Raw genomic sequence first — 19806 nt, 5'->3', positions numbered from 1 at the left:
TGCCTGGGTCTAAGTTGACGAAAAATCTGTGTATTTTTATGTGTGTTGCTGGTCTGTTTATATCCATATTTATTTTCAGCGTGTGTTGACAGCCTCATGTGTTTTAATCTGAAAATTTCATTTCCAGAATTCTATATGTTGAATGTACGTTTATGGGAAAAGGCATTTAACTGACTGGGAGTGATAAGGTGAAATTAAAACGGGGTTGGGATTGCAGGAAACCTTTTAGTCATCAAATTTCAACATGGTATCAAAGCTACAAGCTGAAAATTGTAGTTTGAACAACAGATAGTAGTTTGGGACAGCAAACAGTGGTTTGGACAACAAACTGAATTTTTGGAAAACGAAATCAGTTTGGATAGCGAACTAATATTTTGGGACAGCAAAGTGAAATTTCACACAAACTGCACTTTTGGGACAACAAGGTGTGCTGGAAAGTTCATTTCTCCATTTTCTTGGTTTTGTAAATTTTGGACAGCAGTCACGGCCATGTTCTTAAAGATAGAGGACAGACTGGATGGGATATCCAACTATGCCGGTTGGAAGGACAGAATTCAGACCGTGTTTGAGGAGGCGGCAGTTTGGGACATAGTGCAGCAAGTGGTTGTACCTCCTACTGCTGCAAATGAACTTGTTGAATTCACAAAAAATAATGCAAGACAAAAATGATTTTGATGGATAGTCTGAAGGATCATGTGGTTCCTCAGGTGAGAGGAAACACATATGCATATCAGATGTGGACAACTCTAACCACTCTCTATCAGAGTACCAATGAGAGCAGGAAGATGGTACTCAAAGAATAATTGAAAAACATCGAGATGACAAAGGCTGAAAGTGTAGTTCATTATCTTGACAGGGTCAAACAAGTACATGATGATTTGACTGCTATTGGTGAGGCAGTTGCACCCACAGAGTTAGTCAGGATAGTTGTAGCGAGACTTCCTAAGTCTTGGGAGGTCTTTGGAGATGTTGTTACCTCTAGGGAGAATCTTCCCAATTGGGACAGATTCTGGGATGATTGTGTGCAGCATGAGATACGAAAAACTGGCAGTGGTGGGGTGAAGATAGCAGATGAGGAGGATGTAGCCTTGACAGCCAGGGGGAAGAACAAAGGGAAGGCCAAGAAAGGGGCCTCATCAGATGAGGCTAAGGGAAAAGAGAAGAAGAAGAAGAAGAAAGATACGGACATGTCCAAAGTCGAATGTTGGGCATGTCAAAAGATGGGGCACTATGTTGCTACGTGTCTTGAGAGGAAGAACAAGGGGAAGAAGGGTACTGCAACTTCAACAAAGGTGGAGCAATTTGCTTCAGCGTACCTCTACATCTAGTAGGAGCACATCATCTGATGTGTGGTACATAGACATCGGGGCTTCCCGCCGTATGACAGGTGCACGGGAGTTCTTTTTAGAGCTTGCAGAGAGGGCACTTGATATTGAGATTGTACTAGGAGATGACCACACTGTGAGAGTTGTAGGTGTGCATACTGTGACCTTTGAGAGGAAGTCTTTGCCTCCTTTGAAGATCATGGATGTTTTGTATGTTTCGGGGATGAAGAAGAACTTGATTTCAGTGTCTGCTATGGAAGAGAAGGGGTTTAACGTCACTTTCTCAAGAGGGCATGTATTGATGCATCCCAGGGAAGCTTCCATCACTTCGGCCAAAGTGATTGGAATTCGCTCTGGGAAACTATACAGATTCAGTTTTCAGTCGGCAGGAGCACTGGTGAGTAGCACATCCGGTAGCACTCACACTAGTACCACTAGCAGTAGAGACTTGTGCGAGTTATGGCACCGGAGGATGGCGCATATGCATCATGGAGCTTTGAGAGTACTGAGGGAGATCACTACTCGAGTTCCTGATTTCAATGTCGAGCATTATGAGGTCTGTAGAGGGTGTGCTTTGGGCAAGGACACCAAGTTACCATTCCCAACAAGCGACAGCAGATCTACAGGTATACTAGACATGATTCATACTGATGTTAGTGGTTGTATGTCTCATGTATCTTTGGGTGGTTATGAGTATTATGCTATATTCATTGATGACTACTCTAGGAGGACTTGGATATATTACCTAAAGACCAAGGGTGAGCTCTTCAGTCGCTTTAAAGAGTTCAAAGCTCTTGTGGAAAAGCAGACAGGTAGGAAGATTCGGATCTTGAGGTCAGACAATGGTGGTGAGTACACCGATGGTGGGTTTTCTGACTTCAGTGCATAGGAGGGCACTAGGAGAGATTTCACGGTTCCTTACATCCCCCAGCAGAATGGGGTGTCTGAAAGGAAGAACAGAGCTATTGTTGGGGTTGCTAGAGCGATGATTCATGATTAGGGGTTGCCTTTGTTTTTGTGGGTGGATGCCTGCAATACTGTTGTTATTTTCAGAACAAGAGTCCTCACAGAGTATTGGGGAATATGACTCTAAAGGAGGCTTTCACTGGAGAGAAGCCTCATGTGGAACATCTTCGTATCTTTGGATGTCTCACATATTCTTATATCCCCAAGGAGCAGAGCACAAAGCTAGAACCCATGGCAGAGAAGGGTATCTTTATGGGTTACAGCAAGACTTCGAAGGCCTATCGGATCTTCATTCCTTCTAAACGGAGAGTGGTGATTAGGACAGATGTGAAGTTTGAGGAGGAGAGGGCCCATCGAAGATCACCGGAGTATGACGAGAGAGAGTCACAAACTTCTCCTTAGCAGGGAGGTCAGGTACAGGGAGCAGGACCTTAGGGTTCTGGATCGACTGATACACGAGGTACTTCAGTGTCAGTGACATCTGGGGCACCAATGGTGAGTTCGTCGAGCACTTCTTTAGGGAGTCCATTGGTACAGAGTTCACATGGCACTTCAGCGGACACAGGCACAAGTATCGGTACAGGTTCCTCCAGGACAGACGTTGGTACAGGCACACCAAGGTCAGTTAGCAGAGCTTCAGGTTCACAGACTAGGGGCAGAGGATGAGGTTCCCTATGGAGAAGCTTCTTCAAGGAAGAGGAGGCCTAAGTGGCTTCAAGACACCTTGAAGGAAGAGGAGTCCGTTGGTCCTCCGAAGAGGGTGAACAGGGAGAGTGTGCCACCTAAACGACTGTGCAGTTATGTACTCAAGGCTACCAGCATTGTTGACTCTGAGCCTACTAGCTATGAGGAGGCTGCTAGCCACGAGGTATGGAGAGAGGCTATGGTGGAGGAGTATGCCTCTATCATTAACAACAATGTCTGGGAAGTGGTGCCTAGGCCTAAGGGCAAGTCAGTTGTGACTTCTAGGTGGCCCTACAAGATCAAGCATGTTGCGGATGGCAGCATTGAGAAGTTCAAGGCAAGGTTTGTGGCTAGAGGGTTCTCACAGATAAAGGAAGTTGACTATGATGAGACCTTCGCTCCCGTAGCTCGGTACACTTCTATCCGGTCCCTTATTTCTATTGTTGCAAAATGGGTTGGCAGATCCATCAGATGGATGTCAAGACCGCATTTCTGAACGGAGTTATAGAGGAGGAGGTGTATGTTGAGCAGCCACAAGGCTTTGAGGTGCTTGGGCGAGAGACCCATGTATGTCGGTTGAGGCGAGCACTCTACAGACTTAAGCAAGCTCCGAGAGCTTGGTATTCAAGGATTGATACTTACTTGCAGCAAATGGGTTTCACGAAGAGTGATGCAAATCTGAATCTATACTACATTGTTGTAAGGGATGATCCGCTCATTCTTGTGTTGTATGTTGATGACTTGTTCATTACTGGGGCAGAGAGACTGATTAGTGGTTGCAAGGAGGATCTTATAATGGAGTTAGAGATGAAGGATATTGGGTTGATGCATTACCTTTTGGGGCTTGAGGTGTGGCAGGAGGAAGGGCATATCTTTCTGGGGCAGTGGCAGTATGTTGTGGATGTGTTGAGCAGATTTCACATGGCAAACTGTAGACCCATGTCTACACCTATGATCACCAAGTGGAAGAAGCTTCATGCTTCAGATTCTAGTTTGGTGGATCCCACATTGTATAGCCAGCTTATTGGGTCCTTGATGTATCTAGTCAACATTAGGCCAGATATATGCTTTGCAGTGAACACACTCAGCCAATTCATGGTTGAACCCAGGAGGGTGCACTAGGAAGCTGCAAAGCACATTCTTCACTACGTGCAAAGGACTGTTAATTATGGTTTGGACTATAGGCGAGGAGATGGAATGAGGTTGGCAGGTTATACAGATTCAGATTGGGTAGGGTGTGCTTCTGACAGGAAAAGCACTTCAGGGTGTTGCTTCAGATTAGGTTCGGAAGTTGTGTCGTGGTTCAGTCAAAAGCAAAAGTCAGTTGCTTTGAGCTCTTCTGAGGCTGAGTATATGGCTGCTAGCCAGGCTAGTTGTGAGGCCATTTGGCTTCGCAAGTTGTTGTATGGCCTATTTGATCAAGAGTTGAGACCGACGGTTATTCAATGTGATAATCAGAGTTGCATTAAACTCATGGAGAATCCAGTGTTTCATGACATGTCAAAACACATTGACATCAGATATCATTTCGTCAGGGACTATCTTCAGAAGGGGGCAATGAAGCTACAGTATATATCGACAGATGAGCAGGTGGTCGATGTTCTCACGAAGTCCTTGCCAAGAGGCAAGCATGTCCATTTCAGGGACAAGATGGGTGTGGTGAGAAACACTTTCCTCAGTAAGAGGGAGTGTTGATTTTTAATGTACCTTGGACAAGTGGTTTCCCATGGGTTAGTCTCTACTTAGGGAAAAATGTCCAAAATAATTATTTTCCTAAGTGTGACTTTAAAAAGTGAAAGTGACTTTATAAGTGGTAAAGTCAATGTTAAATTATAAAGTGAAAAGTGACTTTAGACATAAAGTACAATGTGGGTACTTTATTTAATGGGTGAGTTAAAAAATAGAAAGTGAGAATTAAATGCACATTTATTCTCATCCCTTGATCTAAATGAATCTGAGCCATTAGATCTTAGGGTTGCCCAAAAGTCATTTAGGGAAACAAAAGGGGTTAAAGAAAAGAGAAACTACATTCATTCTTCATGAGCAGATTGGAGAAAGGAGGCTGAGAGCTGGAGAAAAGTTTTGAAGGAGAAATTTATTGCAGTAAGCTGACGGAGTGATTTATGGGCAAAGTTGGGCACAGAAATGAAGGCATAGAAGACAGCAGAAGTTATAGTATGAACAACATTTAATGTTGTGAGCTGCACGTTGTTCGAGAGAAGTTTTTGAGAAAAAATTGAAAAATCCGTATAGTCTATATGGAATCCGTACAGTACATATTTTCAGCTTCAAGTGGGCATGGAAATCAAAGCAAAGTGGGCACAGTTTTCAAGGAGTTTTGGGTTGAAGAGGTAAGTTGCATTTTGTTGTTTTTTTTTTTTCTGCAAATGTATTTTTCTTGAATTTGAAAGATAAATAAATTTGAAGAGCTCTCGAACGGGTTTTCCACAGAGAAGATTGAAGGGGTTTTGCCTAGGTCTAAATTGACCAAAAATCTGTGCGTATTTTTATGTGTGTTGCTGGTCTGTTTATGTCCATATTCATTTTCAAGATGTGTTGACAATCCCATGTGTTTTAATCTAAAAGTTACATTTCCAGAATTGTATATGTTGAATGTATTTTTATGGGAAAGGGCATTTAACTGAATGGGAGTGATAAGGTGAAATTAAAACTAGGTTGCGATTGCAGGAAACTTTTTAGTCATCAAATTTCAACAATGTAGAATGGTATTTCCAAATTTGAATGTCATGAATGGCATTCTAGATTTTATTATACCTCATAGGCTTTTGTAATTTCTCAACCATTTCATATCCAACTTTTCTAATAATTTGTCATTTTTGTTTGTGATATTCTATCCTTATCCATTCTCCTATCCATATCAGTGCTACTTAGGTTTTTTTCTATTAGACCTGTGTTGTTACTCTTAATAGTGAAATAGTGCCAACTCCTTGCATTAATAGTCCTAATTTTGTCAATCTTGTTAGAAAATCAGAAAGGCGGAAAGATTTTCTTATCTTGATAATTACTTGTGATTCTTAGGAATCTTATTATCTTATATTATGTCTTCTTTTATCTTCTTATCATCAAGCAACTACTAAAACATAAATGTATGAAGATAAAAACAACAAGGACACAAGATGTACGCTCTCAGTCGGGGAAAAACCCCTCTTCTAGGGGAAAACCCAAAAAATTCTTCTTCTCTTCTTTAGAACCAAATCAAATGAGACAACCTAGACACTTTGGCCAAGACATAGACTTCCTCCAATCCACCAAGTTAGCCTCCCATGTAGACAAGTCAAACTCGAGTGAAATTTTCAAAAGTCAACATAATTCATCCTTCCAAAATCTTAGTCATACAGGGTCTCGGGCCTCGGCCCTCTCTGTAACAACTGAAATCTCGGCCTGCACCTTCGCATTTCTGCTTCAAATCTCCTCGAACATGTGATAGAAAATGAGAAAAATTATTCTCCTTTTACTTGATATGTGTTTCTTCCTATTTTGTTAGGATTTAACTTCTTCTGACCTACGCACATGTTCTTTCTCTCCAAAGATGCAAATTGAATGATATTGATTGATGCCATAAAGAGTCGAGTTCCTATTTTATATATAGTCTCCCAATGAGGTTCAATCTCTTCATTAAGGCCGACATGAAGGATGGGCAGGTTGACTTGATGGTGGAGGTGTAGATGATCAAAGTACAACAAAATAATTTTATTTCTTTAATACAAGAAGTCCAATAAGGGTCTAGAACATAATGACAAGTACAATGAAACATGACTCAACCTTAGAAGCATTCAATGGGGGCTTGGCCTAGAAACAAAATACATAACGTATGGAACCCATGCATATAAATAATTTCTCTTTTGTTCTTTATAATGATTTTCTTTTTCTCCTTTTTACAAATACAAATAAATTACATCATGTCATGACCTAGACAACAATAATGAAGACCGATACTAGTTACATTTCTCAACACTACCTCTTAACTAAGGAGGTATTCATAATAGCTCAACCAGTACAAGGTTGACCTCAATTTGAAATGTTTGAAGAAGAGTACAACAACATATGCAATGCTAGGGATACCAAAATTGCCAAGGTATCCTCCCACTAGGGACTAAGGTGTCATCAAGGCAACTTGCCACTATAGGTACCATCAAGCTACAGCCTTGCTATCAATCCAACTGGATACAGATACCATCTAGACCTTCATCCCAAGACACCATCCCTCACAGGGATCTAGGTATCATCAAGGTCAAACACTAAAACGGAGCTCCACAAGACCAAGATACCCTCCCACACTGGGATCTAGACATCATCAAGGCCAAACTATAACTAATATCTCAACACCAACTCGGCCAAGATGTCCTCCCAAGTACCATCATATGGGTAGCTCCCTCTTAACCAAATCAGAGATATCGAGGAATCCAAGCATGCTTCTAAAATATACAGACTTTTCAGGGAGAGATCAACATATCAACTGCCTGTTCATCCATCTGAACATGTTGTAGCCTCACGACCCCAATCACTTCCAATATATTGGTTCTTATTATTGATATGCTAGCACAATCTTCGGGGTGCTCAACCATTTTGATTACTTAGTTCATCATAATATCCAAACAAATCTCGACAAAAGCTTCTTTCCAACTTTTCAAGCAACACCATACTCAGCTTCAGCACTTCTCAAATCAACCGAGTCTCATTCACAACTTCATCAAACACGAATAACTACCAATGGTGCTTTAGATATTTTCCGATCTCGTTCTTCCTTCATGGTCTTCACTATACGTATGGTTGTTAGTCTTGGCCCATCATGTCCTCAAATATGGAGAATATACACTTTCCTTCATCCAAGCTCCCTCTCAACTTGGGGGATAAGTCCATCAACAACTTTATTCTTCCAGCTACACAAGCCCTTTTCTTTTGCATTATCATGTCACTAGAGAACTTCGACCTTCAGAAACATCACGGCAACAAGGTCACCTATCAAACATTAATGTAAACTTCAATGTCATCAGGGTTTTCACAGCTCCCTCTTTCATTCATGCTCATAAAGTCATCATCAAGTATGAGGTAGGGATACCTCTTTACAACTTCTTGCAAACTATGTGCCCGCAAATCTCAACAACAAGTACAACCGAGTACACAAATATATATGTACAAGAGCATGAAATTAATTTTATCAATAGCATGTTATCACAATGAGAGCATCTAGGGCTATCAAAACTTCAAACAAGAAAATAAACCTTACATATTCAAAACCTAAACCTTGTTGGGTTTCCAATTGAACAGAAGCATTTTCACTTTTATGCCCTAGACTCTTACAATAACCTTTGCTAGGGTTTTGTCACAAACCCTTGATATCCAATAATTAAATAATGTAGTATTTTATCCATAACGAAAGCATCCAAGGTTTCTCTTTCAAGTCCTAGAATCTTATTTCAACTTTTACTAGGGCTTTTATCATAAACCTTGGATATCATCAAACCCTAAAAAGCTAGGGTTTTATTGTATGCCCTAGATATCATCAACAGACCCTGAAAATTAAAAGACTAGGGTTTTATCAAAGTGAATAAAAGATAATTAAAAGGGTTGTTTTGATCTTACAAATTAAACACCCTAACAATATACGAATCTTCATGATTTTATAGCAAAACCTTAGACAAGAGAGAGTCATTAATATAAAGCAATTTTAAAGACAAAATAATTGTACATTCTTATATGATGAGGACTTGCTACAAATCTTGTAATCTTAAACATGTCTTGAATTGCTTCCTTTACAAACCTTGTAGGGCTTCCTATTAAAGGGCTCACTCTAACCATGACAGTTTTCAAGTCTTCATTCATCATGGCATAAGATTAGTATTTCTTTAAGTACCTACAACATTCACTAACAAGTACCACAAGTAAAATATACAAGTACGAAAGCATGAAGACAATTTCATTAATCTATGGAATCTTTAGAGAGGGAGAATTCCTAAGGTTTCCAGATCCAAACTAAGTCTCATGATGTTACCTTTCAAAACATCAACTATAGGGTTTGAATCTCAAATCCAATTCTACCCTCATTATGGTTTGCTATTTCTCCCTAGATTACCTACAAACCCTAGAGACCAAAAGCTAGGGTTTATATGATGGAACAAAATAGAATAGGGTTAGGGTTTTTGAATAGGGATCTCTAATTTAATATCCATCTAGGGTTTATAATCTTAGATATTCAAAATATTCAACAAATATAATACTACAAACCCTAGACTTTGAAAATATAGCAAAACCCTAATGCATATTTATATCTAGTCCTTTAAACAAAAACATACAAAATGAACATGTTATGTTATACGTACCTTAGAGAAACCTTACCTTACCCTTTCATGAAAGTGATTGCTTCCCAAGTTATACCTCCTTCAGTGTTGTCATCAAGATGCTCTTCACAGGGTATCTTAACTATAGCTACAACTTTTCTTGACTTCAAGGTGTTGAAGAGCTCCCTTAAAACGATGTCAAATAGGAGTATTCTTCCAAGATGCTTCTTTTTGCTCTTCTTAATGAAGATCGCAGGAGATACCACAGGTCCTTGAATGATTTTTAACTGCCCTTAGAAGGACTAATATGTATTTCTGGTCATTTGATTTTTGAGATACTTGTAGCCTTTCACTTTTTACTTCGATCCTTGAAATAGGACTTTCAACAATCACAAATGATCTTGAATTGCTTTTTTTTTTTAAAATTACAGATTTGGTTCCTCTTCAATGTGCCATCACTAGATGAATTATTGGACTATTGTAAGCCTTGATAATAATTGTTATAGGTCTTGACTATGACTCTCTAATCATGGCTTTTGACACCCACTGAAAGAGACCTTGTAAATTGGCCTAATATGCCTTTCAAATATTGATATTTCAAGAAGTTTTCTTCGTTGGATTAAAGTCGGCTTTCTAGGCCATAGTTAGGTCTCGACCTTCCTTATATTAATATGCTCGAGATCTCTTTCGGATTCTGATATGATGTCAAGATACTTTAGCAACTGGGATTTCTTTACAAGATCTTTGATTTTTACTTTTGTTATTTGGATTCCTTGAAATGATGACAAATGATGCCTTAAGAGTGCTTCTTTGCACCTTCACTTTCTTCAACCTTCTAGCCCAAGTCTGCTTTCTAATCATAGTGTTTATGACTTATAAAGATGCCCAAAAATATGTTCTTGAGTTCGGTACTGCTTTTATAAGGTTTGGTCTTCTTCAAGTTAGCTAGTGTTAGACCAAGACTTCTCTTTTTCTTATGATCTATCTTGAAATTTTTCTTGAATCCTTCCTTAAGATGATGAGATCTATTGATCTCCAAGTTGCCTTTTTCCTCTCCTAGTTCACCTTAGCTCTGATACCATGTTAGAAAATCAAAAAGGCAGCAAGATTTTCTTATCTTGAAAATTACTTGTGATTTCTTAGGAATCTTATTATCTTCTAATATGTCTTATTTTAGACTAACTACCAAAACATAAATGTATGAAGATCAAAACAGCAAGGACACAGGATGTAAGCTCTCAGCCAGGGGAAAACCACTCTTCTAGGGGGGAACCCAAAAAATTATTTTTCTCTTCTTTAGAACCAAATCAAATGAGACAACCTAGACCCTTTGACCAAGACATAGACTTCCTCCAATCCACCAAGTCAGCCTACCATGTAGACAAATCAAACTCCAACCAAATTTTCAAAAGTCAACCTAAGTCATCCTTCCAAAATCTGAGTCAAAAACATGGTCTCAGCCCTCTCTGTAACATTTGAAATCTCAGCCTGTACCTTCGTACTTCTGTTTCAAATCTCCTCGCACGTGTGATAGAAAATGAGAAAAAAATTGTCTCCTTTTACTTGATAAGTGTTTCTTCCTATTTCGTTAGGATTTAACTTCCTTCTTCTAGCCTTCGCACATGTTCATTCTCTCCAAAGTTGTAGATCGAATGATATTGATTGATTCCATAATCAGTCGAGTTCCTCTTTTATATATAGTCTCCCAATGAGGTCGAATCTCTTCATTAAGGCCGACATGAAGGATGGGCAGGCCGACTTGATGGTGGAGGTGTAGATGACCAAATTACATCAAAATAATTTTATTTCTTTAATACAATAAGTTCAATAACAATCTAGAACATAATGACAAGTACAATGACTTATGACTCAACCCTAGAAGCCTTCAATGGGCGCTTGACCTAGAAATAAAATACATAAAGCATGGAACCCATGCTTATAAAAAATTTCTCTTTTGATCTTTATAATGATTTTATTTTACTCCTTTTTACAAATACAAATAAATTACATCATGTCATGAGCTAAAATACAATTATGAAGACCGATACTAGTTACATTTCTCAACACTCCCTCTTAACTAGGGATGTATTCATAATTGCTCAACCTATAAAAGGCTGACCTCAATTTGAAACTTTCCAAGAAGAATACAACAACATATGCAATGATAGGGATACCAAAACTGCTAAGGTATCCTCTCACCAAGGACTCAGGTGTCATCAAGGCAACTTGCCACTATAGGTACGATCAGGGTACAGCCATGCTATCAATCTAACTAGATATAGATACCATTTAGGCCTTCATGCCAAGACACCAACCCTCACAGGGATCTCGGTATAATCAAGGTCAAACACTAAAACAGAGCTCCATAAGACCAGGATACCCTCCCACACTGGGATCTAGACAACATCAAGGCCAAACTATAACTAAGATCTCAACACCAACCAGGCCAACATGTCCTCCCAAGTACCATCATACAGGTAGCTCCCTCTCAGCGAAATCAAAGATATCCACCAATCCAAGCATGCTTCTAAAATACACAAACTTTTCAGGGAGAGATCAACAAATCAACTACTTCTTCATCCATTTGAACATACTATAGCCGCACAACCCCAATCACTTCCAATATATTGGTTCTTATTATTGATATGCTAGCACAAGCTTCGAGGTCCTCAACCATTCTGATGTTGCTTAGTTCGTCATAATATCCAAACAAATATCGACAGAAGCTTCCTCTTTCCAACTTTTCAAGCAACACCAAACTCAGCCTCAGCACTTCTCAAATCAACCATGTCTCGTTCACAACTTCATCAAACACGAGTAGCTATCAGTAGTGCTTTAGCTATTTTTCGACCTCATTCTTCCTTTATGGTCTTCATTGTATGTATGGTTGTTAGTCCTGGCCCATCATGTCCTCCTCAACTATGGAAAATATACACTTTCCTTCATCCAAGCTCCCTCTCAACTTGGGAGATAAGTCCATCAACAATTTTATTCTTCCAGCTACACAGGCCCTTTTCTTTTGCATTATCATGTCACCAGAGAACTTCGACCTTCACAAACATCATGGCAACAAAGTCAGCAATTAAACATCAATGTAAACTTCAATGTCACCAAGGTTTTCACAGCGCCCTCTTTCCATCATGCTCACAAGGTCATTATCAAGTATGAGGTAGGCATACCTCTTTACAACTTCTTGCAAACTATGTGCCTGCAAATCTCAACAACGAGTACAACCGAGCACACAAATATATATGTACAAGAGCATGAAATTAATTTTATCAATAGCATGTTATGACAATGAGAGCATCTAGCGTTATCAAAACTTCAAACAAGAAAATAAACCTTAGATATTCAAAACCTAAACCTTGTTGGGGTTCCAATTGAAACGGAAGTATTTACACGTTTATGCCTTAGACTCTTACAATAACCTTTGCTAGGGTTTTGTCACAAACCATAGATATTATTATCAAAACTTAGATATCCAATAATTAAATAATGTTAGTGTTTTAACCATAACGAAGGCATCTAGGGTTTCTCTTTCAAGTCCTAGAATCTTATTTCAACTTTTACTAGGGTTTTTATCATAAACCCTGGATAATATCATCAAACCCTAAAATGCTAGGGTTTTATTGTATGCCCTAGATATCATCAACAAACCCTAAAAATCGAAAGGCTAGGGTTTTATCAAAGTGAATAAAAGATAATTACAAGGGTTGTTTTGATCTTAGAAATCAAACACCCTAACAATATATGAATCTTCATGATTCTATAGCAAAACCTTAGACAAGAGAGAGACATTAATATAAAGCAATTTTAAAGACGAAATGATCATACCTTCTTATATGATGAGGACTCGCTACAAATCTTGTAATCTTAAACATACCTTGAATTGCTTCCTTTACAAACCTTGTAGGGCTTCCTATTCAAGGGCTCCCTCTCACCATGACAATTTTTCAAGTTTTCATTCATCATGGCATAAGATTAGTATTTCTTTATGTACCTACAACATTCACTGACAAGTACCACCAAGCAAACTATACAAGTACGAAAGCATGAAGACAATTTCATTAATCTATGGAATCTTTAGAGAGGGAGAATTCCTAAGGTTTCTAGATCCAAACCCTAAGTCTCGTGATGTTACCTTTCGAAACATCAACTCTAGAGTTTGAATCTCAAATCCAATTCTACTCTCACTAGAGTTTGCTATTTCTCCCTATACTACCTACAAACCCTAGAGACCAAAAGCTAAGGTTTCTATGAGGGAACAAAATAGAATAGGGTTAGGGTTTTTGAAAAGGGATCTCTAATTTAATATCCATCGAGGGTTTACAATCCTATATATTCAAAAAATTTCAACAAATATAATACTGCAAACCCTAGAATTAAAACATATAGCAAAACCCTAGTGCATATTTATATATAGACCTTAAACAAAAATTTACAAAATGAACATGTTATGTTATACATACCTTATAGCAGCCTTACCTTACCCTTTCTTGAAAGTGATTGCTTCCCAAGTTATACCTCCTCAATGCTGCCATCAAGATGCTCTTCACAGGGTGTCTTAACTGTAGCTGCAAATTTTCTTGACTTCAAGGTGTTGAAGAGCTCCCTTAAAACGATGTCAAATAGGAGTATTCTTCCAAGATGCTTCTTTCTGCTCTTCTTAAAGAAGATTGCAGGAGATACCACAGGGCCTTGAATGATTTTTAACTGCCCTTAGAAGGACTGATATGTATTTCTGGTCATTTGAATTTTTAGATACTTGTAGCCTTTCACTTTTTACTTCAATCCTTAAGATAGGACTTTCAACAGTCACAAATGATCTTGAACTGCTTTTCAAAAAAAAATTATGGATTTGGTTCCTCTTCCACGTGCCATCACTAGACTATTGATAGGACTGTTGTAAGCCTTGATAATAACTGATATAGGTCTGTGACTATGCCTCTCTAATCAGGGCTTTTGACACCCACTGAAAGAGACCTTGTAAATAGGCCTAATATGCCTTTCAAATATTGATATTTCAAGGAGTTTTCTTCGCTGGATTAAAGTCGGCTTTCTAGGCCATAGTTAGGTCTCGTTCTTCCTTATATTAATATGCTCAAGATCTTTTTGGATTTCTGATATGATGTCAACATACTTTAGAACTTGGGATTTCTTTACAGGATTTTCGATTTTTATTTTTGTTATTTGGATTCCTTGAAATGATGACAAATGATGCCTAAAGAGTGCTTCTCCGCACCTTTACTTTCTTTAACCTTCTAGCCCAAGTTTGCGGTCTAATCATAGTGTTTATGACTTATAAAGATGCCCAAAAATATGTTCTTGAGTTTGATACTGCTTTTATAAGGTTTGGTCTTCTTCAAGTTAGCTATCTTCTTCAAGTTAGCTAGTGGTAGACCAAGACTTCTCTTTTTCTTATGATCTATCTTGAAATTTTTCTTGAATTCTTCCTTAAGATGATGAGAACTATTGATCTCCAAGCTGCCTTTTTCCTCTTCTAGTTCACCTTAGCTCTGTTACCATGTTAGAAAATCAGAAAGGCAGAAAGATTCTCTTATCTTGATAATTACTTGTGGTTTCTTAGGAATCTTATTATCTTTTAATATGTCTTCTTTTATCTTCTTATCATCAAATTAACTACCAAAACATAAATGTATGAAGATCAAAACAACAAGGACAGCACGTAGGCTCTCAGCCAGGGGAAAACCGCTCTTCTAGGGGGAACCGAAAAAACTATTTTTCTCTTCTTTAGAACCAAATCAAATGAGACAACCTAGACCCTTTGACCAAGACATAGACTTCCTCCAATCCACCAAGTCAGCCTCCCATGTAGACAAGTCAAACTCCAGCCAAATTTTCAAAAGTCAACATAAGTCATCCTTCCAAAATCTGAGTCAAAAACATGGTCTCGGCCCTCTCTGTAACATCTGAAATCTTGGCCAGCACCTTCAAACTTTTGCTTCAGATCTCCTCGCACATGTGACAGAAAATGAGAAAAAAATTGGCTCCTTTTACTTGCTAAGTGTTTCTTCCTATTTCGTTAGGATTTAACTTCCTTCTTCTAGCCTTCGCACATGTTCTTTCTCTCCAAAGTTGCAGATCGAATGATATTGATTGATGCCATAATGAGTCGAGTTCCTCTTTTATATATAGTCTCCCAATGAGGTCGAATCTCTTCATTAAGGCCGACATGAAGGACGGGCAGGCTGACTTGATGGTGGAGGTGTAGATGTCCAAATTACATCAAAATAATTTTATTTCTTTTATACAAGAAGCCCAATAAGGGTCTAGATCATAATGACAAGTACAATGACTCATGACTCAACCCTAGAAGCCTTCAATGGGACCTTTACCTAGAAACAAAAGACATAAAGCACGAAACCCATGCTTATAAATAATTTTTCTTTTGATCTTTATAATGATTTTCTTTTTCTCCTTTTACAAATACATATAAATTACATCATGTCATGAGTTAGACAACAATTATGAAGACCGTTACTAGTTACATTTCTCAACAAGTCCTGATGTCTAAAGTTATAGGGGTCATGTCCCCTGACCCTTATTAGTTAGGCATATTTAGGAAATTAGGAAGTGGTTAGATAAAATATTATAATAATCCCATCTTTGCCCAATTGAAAGGCATCGTTCGCTTGGATTTTGTATGTTTGAGGTGTGGGTCTTCATTTTTTATGTCTAGTTCTTGCTTAGAAATTTGTATTTCTCATACTGCTGATTTTACACCTCTTCTCATTTAAATGACACTTTTTAGTTGAGCTCCATCTGCTCTTTGATATGGTTTTCAATATTCTAACTTGGGATTTTCTTACGTTTTTATGGGCCTCAAATTGTTTGCTGCTGATACCATATCATGAAACCACTAACAAAACATAATTTTACAAATCATTTGAAACTGATGCCACTTGGATTTCCATTTTACCCACATTCCAACAGATATAAAGGCAACAACATAAATACCGGCATCCCATCAGCCATGTTTGAAGGTCAGATCATGAAGGGAGATTCTTATGATTCCATTCTTAAGTGCAATTTTTGTCTCATCCACAACTATTCTTAATTAGGCCTTGTGTTAGGAGCTTATAAAGCATAGTGTTCTAGATTGCAAAGCATATTTGATGAGGCCTGAGCCTGTACCCAAACCGAAGGATAATTATGTAATCACCGAATAGGACTCACATCCTAGGACATGTGGCATGTTAACATTGAAAGAATAATTGGATCAATAATTGGTTTAGCTTGATCTTAAAACATTTAAGCATCCTCATTTGCAATCATTTTCTTTTTGAAATTGGGAGACTGCAGTAAAGAGATACAGACAGGCAAGCACTAAATCTGGCATTCTCTCTCTTTTATCTTATTATCCATGCCTTTGGTAGGCAAAGACATTTCATTGACAATTTATTAGGGCATTTTCTTTTGCAGGGGTGGATATTCTTGAATAGTCTGATTCCAAAATTGTAACAAATTTTGATTAAGTTATATTCAGAAAAACAGACTTCGTTTAAAATGATGGAAGCTATTTAAAATTGTCAATTGATTCTAAGAATGTAATAAAAATTAACTAAGTTTGTACACTTCGTAAAGTTCATCCTTTTATACAGGAAAGGTTACATCAAGACTCTGCATGATTCTTTTTGTCCCATTTCGTCTGTCATTGTAGATTTCTGCAAAACATTTGATATCTATAATATATATTGTATATGGTTTGCAGGCTTCAGCATCTGCCAATGAGCAACATTAATTATCTCATGCTAATCCTTAGGTCATAACAGTTTTATATTTTCAGTACAGCTGTCTTATTGATTACAGCCTTATAATGCTTCTGTATCCATCACTGACTACCATAGTGTGAATACATTTTGAGATAATGTCCACATATTGGTAGGCAGCTTGTTTACACCAACCTAACAGGAAAACTGAAGGCTGGATGCATGACACCATAGGACTGAGTCAATCACTGTTTTCGTGAAACTAAACAAGTAACAACTTGAAATAAGTTCAAAAAAAAGAAGCGAGAAATGAGTAATCCAAGTAATATGTAGAAGTATATGTCCTTCCAAACCTCCAAAAAAGTCAACTTGAGCTGTGTGGAAGGTCGGACCACCACACTCAATACTTCTGACCTGGATACCATCACACAAGAACCACAAAATGCAATCATAAGAAATTGAGAAAAGAAACAGATATCCACTGAATATATATTAATAGCTACAGAAAATTTGGTTCAAGAATGTAAAACATGCTTCTGCTCACATATGCTCAAACAACTTTTTTAAATCCTAGCACTACTACATAGGTTTGTATAGATTAGGCTGCCTCATCTCCTAGTCAATGCCAGCCTTAACACAAATGATAGCCAAGAAGAGAAGAGAAGAGCAGGTATTTCAAACATCTAGGTTACACAGGCATACACTAATCTTTCATGGCTTTGGGTGTAATGCATTTGAAATCGCTTCAGATGACTTGACCCCTTCCTCAAATGCATATACCATATATAACAGAAATCCAACCCATATGTCATCTGAAGAAAGAGAAGAACTTTACAAGAAAAGAAACTGTCATCCTAAACAGTACCCATCAGATGATGCAAAACGGGCAGCAAAAGGCTTGGGCTTTGCTCGTTCTCCATATAACGATGAGCCTGCTGAGTAATCCTGGCAGCAAAAAATTACAGGTCTTTTCAGAGTTTTCATACATTGTTCTAACTTTCATCTTAAAATTGATGTAGTTTTTGCAACATATCCTACAGTAGTCTAGAATTATCTTACTTCCTTGAATGGAGGACATCAACAGTAACAGGAGAAATAATACTATTAGTGGGTGAGAATTGAGACAAATATATCTTATACCATGCTATGAATCAAACTGATAAAGGGCCTGCTGCCCAAGAAAAGTGGGTAATCCATAGGAGAAAAAATTTCTCCTCTAATAACAACCAGCCAGCCAGAGGCCCTATGATGGTCTTCAGAGAGTTTGATGTCAGATATCTCCTCCTATTGCTTCGGTCAGTGATCTCTCTGATCTGGCATTCTTGAAGGAAGGTGGGTCATCTATCAACAGGTACTTTAACCATTTTTGCAAACACGTGCTTTCATTTAATGTTAAGACCATATTTATGTGAATCACGGGGCAGACTGAATGATTGACTGCTCTCAATTGTATCCTTGTTCCCACACTTCACCTAGGAGGTTTGTCTTTGAGTCTAGTCAAGCGGGACCTCTTCTAAGGCCTTATAGTTTGGGAGGGGCTCTAATGGGTGGGCACTAATTGATATAGTGTGTCCATTCCTCGGGTAGATTTTCATTGGTCATTGGGATTGACACCCTATATCCTCATCCTTCAGTCAGGGCCTAGAAACTTTGCCCTGGAGATTGATGCAGATGAAAGAATAATAATAAAAAAATGTAAAATGCAAAAGATGGATGGGATTTATTAAGCATGTGGGCCAAAGCCTAGCATGAGCTCTACCCCCCTCTTTAGCCATCACCAAATTCCTCAAGCATTTAATGCTTCATCATCAAATAATGGAACTTATAAATGTCCCAACCTTGATGAGCGATAAACTGCTACATCTTTAAGGGGTAATGGAAAATTAAAATGACAAACTGGTCACCCAGACTTTGCAAGAAAGAAAAGATAAATTATTAAAGCAAAAGGTGCACCATAGTGGTGTAAACAGTAGGCCGAGGAAAGGGTTAATTCGTGACTCCACAATTGCTTCCTCCTTACATCATTACACTCAAGATATTGGACTTCCATCAGTTGGTTCCATAGTTGTGGCCATCTTCTTTGAAGTCTTTCCCACTCCATATCCACCATATCATATGCACCTATGGATTGATGGGTCTCCATGTGACATGTCACTCCCCTTGGGAGCTGGAAACACTTACTAGAGTTATTGACCTAATCATCCCTAAAATAAGTGAGGTAACTTGATTACAAACCCTGAGCTAGAAAGACATTTGAAGGTAAGTCTTGTGTGAAGTATTCCTGTGCCCCTAACATTTGTTGAAATATGTAACTAGGTTTGGTCTTCATAATGACGTGTAATCATGCTTTTATGTAATTGATGTAAAGAAAAATAAAATTATTTCTGTTATGCTTGAGTCGTGGATTTCATGCTCAAGGAATTTTATTTTTATATACATCAAGCTCCCATTGTGAGCTATTAGGATTGGTCATTAAGTCATAAAGTCAATTGAGTCTTTGTCATGTATGAGAGACCCTTCTTGGGCATGTTACATGATTATTTGAGTCATTATAAGAGTCAAAAGACCCTCCAAGGCCTTCTCACAAGTACTCAATCAAGTCGGCCTTCCAAAGAAGATAAAGATCGTTCTAGAAGGAGATGTCAGCCTAAGCATGAGGACAAGTCGGCTTATTTACATGGGCAAATCACTATATAAAGGAGGACTCGGCCTCACTTGGGAGATCATCAATTAAGAATCCACAACAAGAATAGAAGCGTGAATAGTAAGGGAAGATAGCCTCTTGAGCAGCAAAGAGAAGGA

The 19806-nt window shown here is 38.3% G+C and overlaps 1 protein-coding gene across 1 annotated transcript in view; it reads right to left on the bottom strand.

Moving 5' to 3' along the window:
• LOC149173325 (uncharacterized) overlaps nt 1-19806 on the bottom strand; it is a 193391-nt gene that overhangs the window by 61047 nt on the left and 112538 nt on the right. Inside the window, exons 2-3 of the mRNA XM_089426662.1 lie at nt 17870-17949; nt 17358-17418 (exon numbers count right to left, since the gene is read on the bottom strand). Coding sequence (XP_089282788.1) covers nt 17358-17418; nt 17870-17949 — 141 coding nt within the window. The remainder of the gene's footprint in view (nt 1-17357; nt 17419-17869; nt 17950-19806) is intronic.

This window comes from Pinus tabuliformis, chromosome 4_2, assembly GCF_031772625.1.
Source record: "Pinus tabuliformis cultivar Carrire ecotype Pingquan chromosome 4_2, CPIR1, whole genome shotgun sequence".
Classification (NCBI taxonomy): Eukaryota; Viridiplantae; Streptophyta; class Pinopsida; order Pinales; family Pinaceae; genus Pinus; species Pinus tabuliformis.
Note: the sequence above shows the minus strand (reverse complement) of the source record. Positions and strands in the feature narration are given on the sequence as shown.